This window comes from Oreochromis aureus, linkage group 16 (assembly GCF_013358895.1).
Source record: "Oreochromis aureus strain Israel breed Guangdong linkage group 16, ZZ_aureus, whole genome shotgun sequence".
Taxonomy (NCBI): domain Eukaryota; kingdom Metazoa; phylum Chordata; class Actinopteri; order Cichliformes; family Cichlidae; genus Oreochromis; species Oreochromis aureus.
The window spans coordinates 2,519,238-2,532,699 of record NC_052957.1 but is presented as its reverse complement, the minus strand read 5'-3'; the positions used below and the strand labels follow the sequence as shown (position 1 = coordinate 2,532,699).

At 40.8% G+C, this 13,462-nt stretch overlaps 1 protein-coding gene across 2 annotated transcripts in view; it reads right to left on the bottom strand.

The window, feature by feature from the left end:
• pard3bb (par-3 family cell polarity regulator beta b) overlaps window positions 1-13,462 on the bottom strand; it is a 248,745-nt gene that overhangs the window by 183,810 nt on the left and 51,473 nt on the right. For both annotated transcript variants that reach the window (XM_039600345.1, XM_039600346.1), the window contains exon 4: window positions 7,630-7,724. In XM_039600345.1, the coding sequence (XP_039456279.1) occupies window positions 7,630-7,724 (95 nt within the window). The remainder of the gene's footprint in view (window positions 1-7,629; window positions 7,725-13,462) is intronic.

Sequence of the window (13,462 nt, the reverse complement as noted above, 5' to 3'; positions counted from 1 at the left end):
TGTATATGAAAAAAATAATTCAATGACAAACATGCATGAAAGGTGGCACAAAAGACATGATGAGACATGCAGACATGCACACACGCAGGTGTAGCATTAAAAATAAGTGCTGCAGTGTCCCTGTGGTATTCTAGACAATAATAAGCACCCCCAGCCTGAGCAACACATTTTTACCAACACGTATCCCTGCCTGTGTGTGCCTGTGTGTGTCTGTGTGTGTGCTGTAAGCATGACAGACAGTAAGAAAGGGAAAAGAGTGTTTTTTTGGTGTACTGTACTCGTTTGAGTCTGGCATTTAGAAAGAAAGAGCTGCACCAGTAAATCTTTCCAGGTCGAAATTAAATAAAGAGAGGGGACCAAGAGAAGGAGAAAGACAGAGACAGGAGAAAGACAGAGAATTACTCCAAGAAGAGTACTTTCTTCCCCTCATCGCTCTCACCAAAAGGCCAAGTGACAATTTGAACAATTACCCAGAGCCATTACCTCTATCTGAACCTGGCTGCTTGAGAAGAGACAGATGAGCCAGTGACTGAGCGTGTGCGTGTATGTGTGAGTGCGAGCGAATGAATCGAAGAGTGAGGGACGCTGAAAGAGACGAAAAAAGAAAAAGACTGACAGCGACTGAGAAAATAACGTATGAAGAAGAGACAAACAGAAAGAGAATTTCTTCAGAAAACACTCAGCACAGGGCCATTAAGCACTCCAGCACTTACATGGTAGTTACTGCAGCACAGCAGGTAGATGGAGGGAACCTGTGTGGCACCGACATCCATACAAAACACAAAATGTGAAGGAAAAACGTGAGAGATTTCTTTTTACAGCTCTGGTATGGTGGCACGATTGGACTTGTAGGTAAGGTGGTTAAATCTGATGTAACTGTTTATATTTGCAAACACACAGACAGATATGTGTTGGTCCTCCTGAGCCGTTGACACATGGACTACACTAGATCCCTGGAGGTATCTGCATGAACATGTTAGCAACAGATGCTTTACGTCCTGTAAGCTGTGAGTGTCACGATCCTGGGTCGGTGGCCCAGTGTTCTGAGTTTTTGTACTTGTGTTTTCCTAAGATGGTTGTGTTTTGGGTTTCAGTTTATACTCCTAGCTCTTCTGTTCTCCTTGGTTTGAGATTCCTACTGCTTAGGTTTTGTTTCCTGTACCCACATGTTCTGTGTAGGGTCACTTCTGTCCTCGTGTTTGTCTTCCCTGTACTGTGTTCCCTCTGTTCAGTGTCTAGTCTGGGTCTCCATGTCTGTCGTGTACTTCCTGTTTTACTTTGACAGTCTCTCATCAGTGTACGTCATGTTGTGTTTGCTCTTTTCCCTGTTTCATCATCATTATTATTATTATTATTAGTGTCAGCTGTGTTCCCTGTGTGCTCCTACGTCCCTCGTTAGCTTTCTGTGTATTTATGTCAGAGTCTCCCTCAGTTACGTGTCGCGTTGTCCCTCATTGTTGTGTGCGTTTTCCCATGTTTTTAGAGTTTCCCACTTTAGTTTTGTACCGTTTCCTTCGTGTCACCAAATAAAGCTGCATTTTGAGTTCATCCACGTGTGTCGTGAGTCCTGCATTTTGGGTCCAATCTCCTGCCTGCCACACAGCGATTCATGACAGTCACGTCAGGCCTTCGTGGATGGAAGTCGTTTGTCCAGCACATCCAACACATGCCTGACTGGATTAAGATCTGGGGAATTCGAAGGTCAAGTCAACACCTCAAACTGGATGTTGTGCTCCTCATGATGGAGAATTAATCAGTGTTATCTACTTCATTCTGTTAGTGATCAGAATAATATGTCTGATCAGTTTATACACACACACAGTTGTGGTCAGAAGTTTCCATGATGGGCATGAATGTCACAGTATTTTATATCTGTGTGGATTAGACAAAAGCCAAAATAAATTCAAACTTGTGCGCCAAATTCTTGTGTTTTAAAATCGCTGCTGTACAATTATCCAACCATGTAAAAAGAACAGTTCAAAGACATTAAAAGCACAAAATTATAATGACATTCACGCCTATGATAAGTGTACGTATATGTGGATGTGTAAGAATTTCAGTATGATAGAAATGCAGCTGGGTTGGGTTTTGGTCCAGGTAAGACTCTTTTAACGTAACACAATGTAGTTATTAAAGACCATGAACATTAATTCACAGTAATAGGAGTAATATAAGTTGAAAACTACAGTTCTGAGATTTTATGTGTGAAATGAGGGAAAGGGGAAACCTGAGGAGCTGATATGATCTATAAGAGTGATCACATATATGCTGTTGTGTGGTCGACCAATATACAAGCACCTCAAAGCACGTAACCTGGACAGACCTGCTGCATTACTGACATCCAGTAATATTTCATATCAGTAGCTGCACGAGTGACAGCAGCTTAGTTGTACGGAGTGGAAATTGAGTTTAGAATAACACACTCTGTGGCCCTAACCTCCTTACCTTATTTCTCCAGGAAAGATCAATGTTATTAGAGTTAAGGTGCATAATATTTATAATGGAGTTTACTATGAGTGCCAAGCTCTGTGGGTTACTGGTCTATTTCTCATCTCACCTGTGTGAAGTCAGTGTAACAAAACTTAACAACTACCAACAAGACATGAGACAACAGGTGCAACCAGGTGTCGTTGAACTCTGCAGGACAAACGCATGTGGCACAGTCACAAACATGTTAGGTCATCCTCAGCAACAACGAGCATGGAGACTGACCACCTCTGAGGACCAACCACATTCCCCTAAAGCACTAAACCTTGCAAACAGAGATGTCTGTGGGGAAAACAGCGTGATTAAGAAAGGCTGTTTGTCCAGTCAGGAATCTCAAGGGCTCAAGGATCGCTACTCAGGAGTCTAATCAAGCACGGGCTTCCTTTAACCAGCGGACTAGAGGGACTTTCTGAGTAAATAAAGCCACAACAACATGTAAGGACCATGTCTACACAACAAGCACACAATAATGATTTTATTTATTATAATATTCTGTTAATGCGTGTCAATTATTAATGAACAGGTGTATTTAATTATCAATGATGGGATAAAGCATTAGAAAATATATTATACTTTTTTGTAATGAAGAATTTTAACGCTTCAATTCAATTCAGTTTTATTTATACAGCGCCAAATCACAACAACAGTCGTCTCAAGGAGCTTTATATAGTTCGGGTGTCACGATCCTGGGTCTTATGACCCAGTGTTTTGAGTTTTAGTTCTTTTGATGTTTATAGTGTATGTTTAAGCTTATTAGGTTTTCTATGTTCATTTGTTATTAGATTCCCCTTGTGTCTTCCAACCCCTGTTAAGTCTCCCTTGCCCTTCATGTGTTTCATGTCTGTTATGTTGTCAAGTTCATGTAGTCATGTCTACGTTTCATTATGTTTCCTATCCTATTTTCTAAGAGGTTCTGTGTTTTGTTTTACTCTTTTCCCTGTGGCGTTGTTATGTCCATGTTGGGTCTACTGTGCCTTTTTGTCCCACGTTTCAGGTCCCTATGTTCTGCCTCTTCAGTTGCTGTTAAGTTTGCATGTCTAGAGTTCAGTCAGTGTGTTTCCTGTTTTACTTTGAAGGTCCTTGTCTCATGTGAGTGATTCTAGTTTTGCTTCCCTTGTCTCGTCCAGCCTGATTACTCCCAGCTGTTTCTCCATGTGTTCCCACTTCTCTCATTATCCTCCTGTGTGTATTTAGTCCGTGTGCTTTCAGTCAGTCCTTGTCAGGTCGTCTGCTCATCCACATCTCAACTTCAGGTATCCATGTTCATGTTTAAGGTTTTTCATGTTTAGTTTTAGTTCTCCCAGTTTAGGTTATTGTTTAGTTTTACCAATGCCCTTTTGTTTGTACCTTTTTGCTAGCCACAATAAACGGCTTGTTTTTTGTTAAATCCACGTCACGTTCAGTTTTTGGTCTGCGTTTGAGTCCTCTTTTGCAACGCATACAGTCTGCCCCAGCCAGACTGTGACATCGGGAGACTCTACAATAATACATACAGAGAAACCCAACAGTCATATGACCCCCTATGAGCAAGCACTTTGGCGACAGTGGGAAGGAAAAACCCCCTTTTAACAGGAAGAAACCTCCAGCAGAACCAGGCTCAGGGAGGGGCGGGGCCATCTGCTGCGACCGGTTGGGGTGAGAGAAGGAAGACAGGATAAAGACATGCTGTTCAGTGGTTCAAAAATTTGTAATGACATTACGGCGAACAAATGAAAGCATTATAAAACTTGTTTTACTTGATTGATTTAGACAAGTATATGTATGTTTATATGTATGTATAACAAGTATGTTAGACAAGAAATATGTCTTTAATTTGTGCTTTTGCAGAGCGGTCCACAGCATTTGAGCAGTGGAGTTGTGTGGTACTTGTTGTAATTTGTTATGTGAAACGACAAAGACTGTGACATATAAAGAAGTATGTGTGTCCACTATACAAGACAACGTTAGGCCTCAGTCACACACTGAGGTTGCTGCCAGCCGCTGTGAAAATGATCACTAAGGCTACGTCCACACCTAAACGCGTATTTTTGAAAATGCAGCTTTTTCTATGCGGCCTTTCATCCACAAACAGCGTTTTAGATCACTGACAACGGAGATTTTTGAAAACTATGTGTGGACGAGAAAAACAGAGATTTAGTCACGCACGTCGCACTGTGCGCCACGTTATTGTTTCCATGAGATGAATTTCTACAATGGCAGATGTAGACAAAATACTATTTGCTGTTAATCTTACTATCTCCAGTTTTTTCTCTTTCCCTCCCAGGCTTCCAGACCTCTCATTGGCCAACATTTCTACAAGGTTACAATTATATTGCCGCCTGTTGCTTTGGCATGTTCTTGACAGCATTTGACTTTGTTTTTTGCGTTTACATGTGGACAGGGTTTTTTTCCTTCTTTTTTTTTTTTTTTTTTTAAACAAAAATGAAAAATCTCAGTTTACAAAAATACCCGTGTACGTGTGGTCGTAGCCAAAAGCTCCATTTACACAGACCAGTGACCGACTCCACTGGTAACCACTGCTCACCTAGAAAAACATGTATTCCTGAATTGTTTAGCTGAAGGCTGCTGGCAGTCGTCAGTGTTAAAATAGTAGCAAACAGGTTTCTGCTGCTGCTGCACCAAAAGCCTCTTTGTGATTGCTTTGGTTGCCAGCAGGCTGCTGCAGTCCTGATCATGTGCTTGGTAGACGCTGACTGTCTGCAAACGCGACGCCTGTTTGGTTGGTTGTTGGCTGCAACACTAAGGCACAACTTGGAAAGTAAATGGGGAGTTGCAGACAAAGTACAGTAATTCTTTATGTTTTAAAACTAGTAAGTAATGTGTAATATAGGTTTTAAATAATCTGCCCAATACTCTCAGATTAAACAGTGTAACGTGATAATGAAGGTTATAGATTAAAGATGGCAGAGCTCGATCAATGTTTAATTTGAATTCAAGCTAGGGTGAAATTAGCTATTCTCCATTAGATGCATGTTCTGTTTATCACGCTACATGTAAGTAGATGTGTCATCGCTGCACTTGTGCATGCTATATTTTTGGGTCTGAGTATTCAGATAGGACAAAGAAAGGAAACTAAAGAAATGCAGCACGGACAGACTGACTGTTTTTAAGAAGAACACGAGACTACAAAGAAGTGCAAACAGCTTCAGAGAAGAACCCAAACATGAGAGACAACAAACGGTTAGTATTCCTACAGCAGCTCCTTTTGTGTTTACTTTGGATTTACTGCGAGTCCAAATTAGTCATTCTGACACAAACTGGGTCAAAATGTTAAAAATGTAAAAAAAAAAATTAGTGTGTAGAAGGTGGAAAGGACCGGGAATATGAGAGGAAAGGATAAAAAAAAAGAGTTTGCACTATGACCTTTGAAGAGAGGGAGAGACAAAAAATGAAAAGAGAGGGAAGAAAAACTGTATTCATCCATCTTTGTTAACGGAGCCCGAAGTGACAAAGTGTGTCTGCAGAGAAAGGACATGACGGCACTAAAGGCTCAGCCCAAACCTTAATCACATGTGACACACACACACACACACACACACACACACACACACACACACACACACACACACACACACACACACACACACACACACACACACACACACACACACACACACACACACACACACACACACACACACACACACACACACACACACACACACACACACACACACACACACACACACACACACACACACACACACACACACAACGCTGACCCACCCACAGGACACCTGAGCTTGCTGTTATAAACGTGTAACCGTGTGTTAAACATGACAAACATGAGCAGCGCACATCAAACAAAACACTTCAAACGACAGGATTGTGCATGCAATAATGTTGCATTTACATCACTGTGTATATGTACAGTGTATATAATGCTTTCCTACATACATTAAAAGGCCAGACATTCATAATAATAACAGCAGACCAGGCCAACTGTGAAGTATTCCCACTACTTTCATTTATGCTTCCAACTAGAAAAGAAACTATGAATTTTCCTTATCCGATGCACCCAGCAGCATCAACATTAGACGTTTGCATGCTCACATAAACTTTGAATGCTATACTCTTTATAAGCTTTATGAGCAGTGGGGTAAATTGAGCATTTGTCCCTGGACTGCTGCTATAACAAAAGCCACAAGGGCATAAATATCTCATCGTTTCTCCCTTTTACAACAGCATTAGAAGGAAGCTCACAGTGCCCATGATGAGACAGAGTAAATCAATAACTTACAAAAGCTATTCAAACACATTTTAAAAAGATAGTATAACTTTGGAAGAACCTAATGATACCAATCAGTTCAACCTTAATAAATATGCTGTGGTATGTGGTGTCATACAGGAGTTAGCCAGTGCCTATTTAACACAATACATCACAGAAGAAGACCGTAAATATCCAGCTAACAACAGTAAATGTATACTCAGCCATTATGTGTATTTCCATAATAGAGGAACATCTGGACTAACCACAATTAACTTGAACTGCTGAAGCTTGAGGAAAACTTTGGAGAGCATTATTGCATCGACCAAGGCCTGATCGTTTAGCCTCGTACACCACAGGTGTGCCTCATGTCCAGTCTGAGTCATAGGTAGACGAGCCAAGATCTACTCCCGGTCGGGGGGGGGGGTATCGTGGCTCAACAGTTGGCAGTTCGTCTTGTAATCAGAAGGTTGCCGGTTTGAGCCGCGGCTCGGACAGTCTGGGTCGTTGTGTCCTTGGGCAAGACACTTGACCCGTTGCCTACTGGTGGTGGTCAGAGGGCCCGGTGGCGCCAGTGTCCGGCAGCCTCGCCTCTGTCAGTGCGCCCCAGGGCGGCTGTGGCTACAACGTAGCTTGCCATCACCAGTGTGTGAATGTGTGTGTGAATGTGTGTGTGAATGGGTGGATGACTGAATGTAGTGTAAAGCGCTTTGGGGTCCTTAGGGACTAAGTAAAGCACTATACAAATACAGGCCATTTACCATTTACTCCCGTGATATATATATGAACATATAAGTATTGTTTTAATACATACCAGAAAAATCCTTGAAAAATAAGTATTACAGTATTTTTATATTTTAGTTTTAGGTCTTTAAGTGTGTTTCTGTGTGCTGAGTGTTGTTCTCTTTTTGTCTCCAGTGGCCTTAGGGTCTTACCATCAAAGTGTTGTCTTCATTGAAGGAGGGCTCAGACTCTGCTGGTTGGGGGCTGAGGGCAGAATCACTGCTGCTTCGCACCAGCAGGGGTGTGTCTATAATAAGCATACAGAGGACAGCATCCAGTCAGCCACAGACTTAATGCGCAGATACTTAAACATTAATTGTAAGTTGATGAGCATACGCTAACAGAGACATATACGTGTTATCTGCAACATGATGCAAAATCAAGAGGAATTTGAAAGTGAGAAGATCTGCCGCCTAAAGTCATGGTTATACATACACGAGTGCACAAATGTGTGTTTGTTTATGCAGCTTGAGTGTGCACACTAATTAATTACTCAAAATGTTTGAAGATGTTCAGCAGCCCATAAATCAACCACTTTTCCCTCATTTCTATCTCTGCATAAGTAGTGTTCAGGAAAAAGCACATAGCATGAATCTAACCACCAACTAACCACACAACAGTTGGTTTGAAGCCACATTAACTCTGCTCCTCTGGTAGCTTGTCTGTCTGTCAGTCCAAAATAACAGACAGTGCCTAGCTCCACAGCCAGACGGGCGAGAGCTTTATCACAGAAAAATAGAAATGCACACGGAAACACATAAATGTGACGTTCTGGTCACAGCCGGGACGTTTTCCTGAGATTTAATGTGTTAATTTTAAATGTACAGCTACAGCAGCTACACTGTTATATAAGACACATTTTACAAGTGTGTGATTTTAGATTGTGATTGTTTAGTGTGTAAACTCCAACTTTGTAGATTAACAAATAGGTTTGTTTAAATAGCCATAAATTTACACTCACTGGACAACTTTAAAAGTACACCCTGCTAGCAGCAGGTGGATCCTTCCTTCATGGTATGGATTCAACAAGGTGCTGGAAAACCCTCAGAGATTTTGGTCCATATTGATATGACAGCATCACGCAGCTGTGGCGGGAAACAGCCGTTACGCCACATCCCTAATGTGCTCTATTGGATTGAGATCTGGTGACTGGAGACCATTAGAGTACAGTGAACTCATGATAGAGCCCAGCTAGAGATGATTTGAGCTTTGTGGCATGGTGTGTTATCCTTCTGGAAGCAGCCATGACAGGAAGGTCCACTGTGATCATAAAGGGATGGACACGTGTGGAATTTAAATGACGCTTAATTAGCATTATGGGTCCTAAAGTGTGCCACAGACCCACACCCACACATCTTCTAGTATCTAGTTTTGGTGAGGCCGTGCGAATAGCAGCCACAGTTCAGAATATTTACTTAAGTGGGATGTACTTTGTGGAACACGAGCCATATTTAGCAAATTCATGAATACCATCCATGTCGATATAAGAGCTGGCATTGGGTTTAACGAACCTCAACTTTGATGCAACAACCAATGGGAGCAAAGAAGACCAGTGGTCATGTGCTATGATGGAGTGGGAAATGTATAAAACACAATTTTCTCACCCTCTCCAGGACAAGCACATTGGTAAATGTAATTACAAATTAATTCTTGTTAACATAAAGCAAAGTTTGAAGGGATAGGACCGCCACGCTCCCCCCGGTGAGGAAGGGCATGGCGACACTTCTGAATGTGTGTATCTGCAACCAGAACATCACGAAGCTCTAATGTGTGACATGTTAATGTATACACTGATGTTCATGCATAAAGGGTTGATCTGCACATTTGTTTGTGCAAGAAGCTGATATATGATAGTGTTTTCGTCTTTGCATCTCATCACCCCTTCACATAAAATAATCACTTAACAGAAACTGATAAATGAAACACAGCGTGCTGTTGCTTTGTGCAGAACGGAGAAAACGTGAAATTGGAAGAAAAAACTGCAAAACTAAAGCCAATTACTGAGATTTATTAGCAGTGGCATTACTATGACATGTGTGGTATACTCCCAGACCTTAACTCTACCCCTCCCGCTCATGGGGACCATCAATCCATACATACATTAAGAACACTGTCATGATAGTGTCTACAGTTCAATAGGGAATAGTATAGTAAGGTGGTGGTGAGGGTGGAGGGAACTCTATACGGTCGCACTACTCAGAAAACATGCCAAATGGTATTTGTAGGGTCATTTATTGATCGTCACAAAATGGACCCTTGGTGCTCTTAAGACGGGCTGGGGGATTTGGATTACATCAAAGCTTCAATGAATTCATCTCCTCAAAGAAAGCAATGAAAGAGGGATAATGGATGGAGGACAGAAGTGGTGAGAATGAGGGCAGAGAAGCAGAAAGAAAAGAAAATATATAAATATATTTAAAACAAAATACGACTATACTGTAAATACTGAAAAAGAAAACAATAAAATTGGTTAAAATAAGATATTTGGCATATTCCAAAAGATATTCTAATTTAAAGAGAATTCTAGATTTTCTAGTCATCGTCACTAACATCCACTTCCTGACAAACTGTGGTGTGTAATGATGACAGCATGATTATGTGAGTGGATCTTACGCTGAATGTTTCTCATCTAAATATAATCAACATGCCTAAATGTTGTTAGTTATTGGATAGGAGTAAGAGAATGGATGGACGGATGGATGGATGGATGGATGGTTGAATGGACAGATGGATGGATGGATGGATGGATGGATGGTTGAATGGATGGATGGTTGAATGGATGGATGGATGGATGGATGGTTGAATGGATGGATGGATGGATGGACGGATGGATGGATGGACGGATGGATGGATGGATGGATGGTTGAATGGACGGATGGTTGAATGGACGGATGGATGGATGGATGGTTGAATGGATGGATGGATGGATGGACAGATGGATGGATGGATGGATGGATGGTTGAATGGATGACGGCTGAATGGACGGATGGATGGATGGATGGATGGATGTTACTGGTTTAAAAGACTTCCAGGACAGTTACACATACATTATTAGCATGTTTGTGTATAAAGGGTGAGATAAGAAAATTATATTCACTGTACGAACAGCAGACAGTGATTATATCATGTATGTAGAATTAGGTAGATATTAGGAGAAGTTACTCAATCCTGGCTTTTTCCTGGTTTAAAATGAGCCTCGGGGAGGTGAGCACGCACTCAGGCATCTTTGGTCCACGCAGAGTTCGGAGTTTATAAAGGTTTGGGTATTTTCATGTTATTTTTGACTATTTGATTTAAAGATTTCCTCGCTAAAGTCCCAGTGATTTACCTTTGGCTTGGAAGCTAAAACCTCTTTAGTACGTGTCAAATTTTTTATATGCAGGAAAAACCTTGGAATCAAGGTAAGTGTGCCACTTACAGAAAACACTACAATCAGTGGTTTTTGACTCTTATGAGAAATCTTTCCTGATCCGTTCTAATGCTGATTATGTATCCTAGTTGAGGAATTTTAGCACTTTGATTCCTGATTTTAAGCACTGCGGGCTCATCAGCCTCGCTCTACTGATATTTTTGAGTCCCTCGTTTCACTGAATGAAATGTGTCAATTACTAAGCTAGACAAAAAAAGAAAAGAAAAATCCAGGAAAGTAAAACCAGAACACGAGGAAACGTGTAAGAAAAAGACAAGTGACTTAACTCAGAGCCAAAAGCTCAGACGGTGATAGAGGCCTAAGTCTGACCTTCTCCCGCTGACAGTGATAGTCTGCAGAGCTCTGTTACCTCTAATCTCCCGTGACAGTCACACATTACAGCTAATCTCTGCTGACAGGCGACCACGCTGAAACAGACTAAACTTCCTGTCTTAACAGCGTCTGGATCATACAGTGAAGTCCCGCTTTACGAGTAAGGAAGGTCATATCCTACAAGCCGAAATGTCAATTCTTGTATTACTGTTCGAAATAAAACTAGTGGCAGCGATTGTGTGAAATTCAGTCTAAAGAAGTGCGATGACCTGCTACCAAACAAAACAATTTATGACAGTTTATGACGTGTCCTTTAAGCCGCAGAGAGAAGAATGAGGTCACTGAATGCAGAAATATCTCTGTGCACACTGATGAATGAGCACTGTCACACTGTTTTAGAGACATTTTGCTAAAATATTTAGAAATGTTAACATTTGCTTTGGCTAAAAGTTAGCAGACACTGTCCATAACGTGCAGTTTCATTGTTTCAAAGCTGAATCAAAGTGACTGTGACAGCTTTATACTCACATGTACAGTACTGCTCCTAAACAAGAACGAGGACTTGAAATAAGACAGAGACAGCGAGACAAGGCGAGAAAGACACAGGAAGGAGGAAAGTGATGCAAAGAGAGAGTCGTGCAGACAGGTCGGGCCAGGTAACACTGACCAGACAGACATCAGTTTCTACACTGCTCTTCCTGTGTCTCCTTCTCAGCTCCGTCACACTGCCACCATCCTGTTTTTATTTTTTTTAATCTGTCCTGACTATCAGGTCCTGTTCTTTGTCTTTACTGGAATTCATTCCTCGTGTGCAGAAAATGGCTCTGAACCTCATAAACACGTTTTATGTTTTAAAATTACAGATTCTTTCTTCAAACCATCGACTGTATTAGTTCCTTTGTAATTTGGTGGAGGATGAAACTTGTTTCTTTTCACTCACCTGTTTATGCACTGACCTGCAGGCTGCAGCTAAAAGGCAATGAGCTTCCTGAAGGACTTTTTTCAGCATGTGGTTATTATACATAATAAAGAACAAATCAAGAAAATGTAAAAAGCCTGAAAAGTAGGTTTTACTGAATTTCAAATTTGACTGTAAAACTAATATGTCATGCGACTTATGATCAGGATTTTTCCTTTTTTTAAATCCATATAAGAGCGCAGCAGCACTGGAGCTGTTCTCTGAGTTACTCACACTAGCTGTTTTTACAGCACACAGTTAGCTAGCTAGCTAAGCAGTCATGCAGTTAGTTTGTCCTGGTTCCCAGAATTTGAACAGCTCAGCTCTCTTATTTAAATGAAAGAAGATATTGACTGATTTTGGTCATGGAGAGCTCAGGACCCCATCGCTTCTTCAGTGACAATTAGAAAGCTTTACTAAGTTCCATTGGTGTAAGCTGGGGTTCACAGAGAATCTGCTGTGGGGGTCAAACGATGTCCTCATTTCACATATTCTGGATAATCTGAGAAATCCCTCTGTGTAGCTTTTCTTTGCCTATATCAAAACCACTCTACTTCAAACTCGGTGGCTGTGCTGGTGGGGGCAGCGGTAGGTGCAGGTGAGGCTGTCTGGAAGTAGTTCTCATATTTTTACTAAGAGTTGTTCTTTGTTGCCTGCCTGCTCCACTCTGTGTGTCCGTAAGTTTGTGGTAATCTCAAACTCCTACATTTACCCATCACAAATAAGAGTCAAACCCTCAATTTAACCCTGACCTAGTTGTTACCTTAAGCCTGAAACAAAATCTTAAGTCAAAGGAGTTTGAAAAATGAAAAAAATGCAGTTGCTGTGACTGTCTAAAACTCAAACGGGTTCTCACGACAGCTGGACATGTTTTTATAAATAGACTCACTCACGCTGTAAGCGACGTACAGTCAGTGATTATATCCCCCTCTCTCTACATCTCTACCTCCCTCTCTCCCCTCCTCTCTCTCTCTCTCTCTCCATCTCTCTCATATATATACACACACACACATATATATATATATATATATATATATATATATATATATATATATATATATATATATATATGTATGTGTATATATATATATATATATATATATATATATATATATATATGTGTGTATATATATATATATATATATATATATATATATATATATGTATATATATATATATATATATATAGTAGTATATATATATATATACTAGAGGCCAACCCAAGCCCATAGCACAAGTCACCATCAAGTGCGGGATCTACCAAGGAGATGCTCTGTCCAGAAGA